Raw genomic sequence first — 1,727 nt, 5'->3', positions numbered from 1 at the left:
TTTTGCATTTCAGGTCCCTTACTTGCTGTGAGCTGGGAACATCGGTCCCTTCATACAGGACACTTCTACTTATGATGTCACTAAGTCACAATATGTTGTCAGGAATGGCTGGCTTATAATGGCTAATCACAATTCACACCTGGTGGTATAATAGGGTCCCTTAGGCAATTACCCTAGGGTACTTGTTGTTTAATTGTAGGTAGCTCAATGTCCACACTTGTATATATGCTACATGAACAACATTTTATTCTGTTATGATCAGAAGGGTTTCACTTGTGTATCAAATGTATCTTAAGAATCACCTTTAGCCTACAAACAACACTACCATCCTTTGGCGCTTTAACACACACAAGTTCAATGTTTGTTGGATTGAACATTACACATAAACTTTTTTTAAATAGTGTTTAACAAGATCTTTACGTGCTGTTTCTCACTGGCTATATATTTTTTTCCATCACGATATACGTAGCTCTATTTATCTTCATCATCCAATCAGGCAGATGTGTCTTAGTATGTGAGAGGACGAGTTTAAACCCCATTTTCCGGTACAGGGCAATGGCAGCCGTTTGACTGGCAGAGGTCACTAGGGTAACCTTGGACATCCCACGCTGCTTGCAGAAGTCCAGAACTGTCTGAACCATTCTGGATCCAAGGCCCTTTTGGCGTGTCGCAGGTGAAACTATCATTCTGAACAATTCACTGTACCTCATTGTACCGTTCGTCTTTGCCACCACAGCCACCATACCCGCCACCTTCCCTGTGGCAACAGTCTCTGCCACCCAGAAGCAGTCGTCTGGCTGGGCCATGTAGCTCGCCTGTATGTCCTGCATGTCCGTCTTGAGGCTGTCCTTTGCATAGTCAGCATACAATTTATGGGAGCAGTAGTAGACTAGGCCCGCCCAGCCAGACACAAGCACAAGGGCTCCTAAACCAGAGGCCAGGAGGTAGCCAGTGATGCCCAGACCCAGGGAGAAGCACAGGTAGAGCGGGCTGCTCATAGCCTCCTTAAAACTTGGCCAGATGTGCTCATGTGTGACTTGGGAGTACAGGGACAGGACTGTCTCCTTGTCAGGGTCCTTATACCTACGAATGGTCCACTCCATGTCTACGAGAGGGAAGGAAATGACAGTCAAAGAAAGCCCAATTTAGTCAAATTTTATATTAGTTAGAGGCAATATATGAATGACATGCGTAGGATTAATGATTAAATAAATGAGATAAACAAAGTAGGCTAGAATACAAAAATCGAATGGGAATAGGTTTCTATATAATTTCACTGCAAAATGAAAAAGGAATTACTTACTTTTAATTAGTTTGAAATGCGTGTGAGGCAGATAGCGTAGCCTTATTTTTCCACCCTGCGAAGTAAGTAACTCTGATGTGTACCAAGAAGTTCACATCAAAGACTCGGCCTACGCGGAGTAGTTTGCTAGTTTCGGGTGCGGTCAATTACTGTAATCTGCAGTTTGTATGCAACAGGTTTCCAAACAGGTTATTTTCCAGGTTTATCACTGCTATATGCTGAGACTTGTGTTAGACTAAAAGACACATATAATAATAGAGACAAAAGATACTGTTGCGATTATGGTAGAAGAGGCAATAAGCACAATTTATCGCTCAGTTGAAACAATCAGACAAAAGGCTTTTTGTCTGACTAAACAGGGATTAGATCTGTGATGTCTGAAATGAAATATGTAATTGTTTTAGTCCAATATTGTGACCAGTGT

At 42.3% G+C, this 1,727-nt stretch overlaps 1 protein-coding gene across 1 annotated transcript; it reads right to left on the bottom strand.

The window, feature by feature from the left end:
* Positions 1–437: 437 nt before the first annotated feature.
* Positions 438–1,145, bottom strand: LOC115557829 (N-acetyltransferase 8-like). Its single transcript, XM_030375937.1, has one exon. The coding sequence runs from the start codon at positions 1,101–1,103 to the stop codon at positions 438–440; it is 666 nt and encodes a 221-aa protein (XP_030231797.1). The 5' UTR covers positions 1,104–1,145.
* Between the last annotated feature and the right edge of the window lie 582 nt (positions 1,146–1,727).

Source organism: Gadus morhua, chromosome 13 (assembly GCF_902167405.1).
Source record: "Gadus morhua chromosome 13, gadMor3.0, whole genome shotgun sequence".
Taxonomy (NCBI): domain Eukaryota; kingdom Metazoa; phylum Chordata; class Actinopteri; order Gadiformes; family Gadidae; genus Gadus; species Gadus morhua.
The sequence above is the reverse complement of the archived record's forward strand: the minus strand, read 5'-3'. Positions and strand labels throughout refer to the sequence as shown.

Excerpts from the sequence above, each read along its gene's own strand:
- LOC115557829 (XM_030375937.1), bottom strand. The coding sequence starts at position 1,103 with ATGGAGTGGACCATTCGTAGGTATAAGGACCCTGACAAGGAGACAGTC.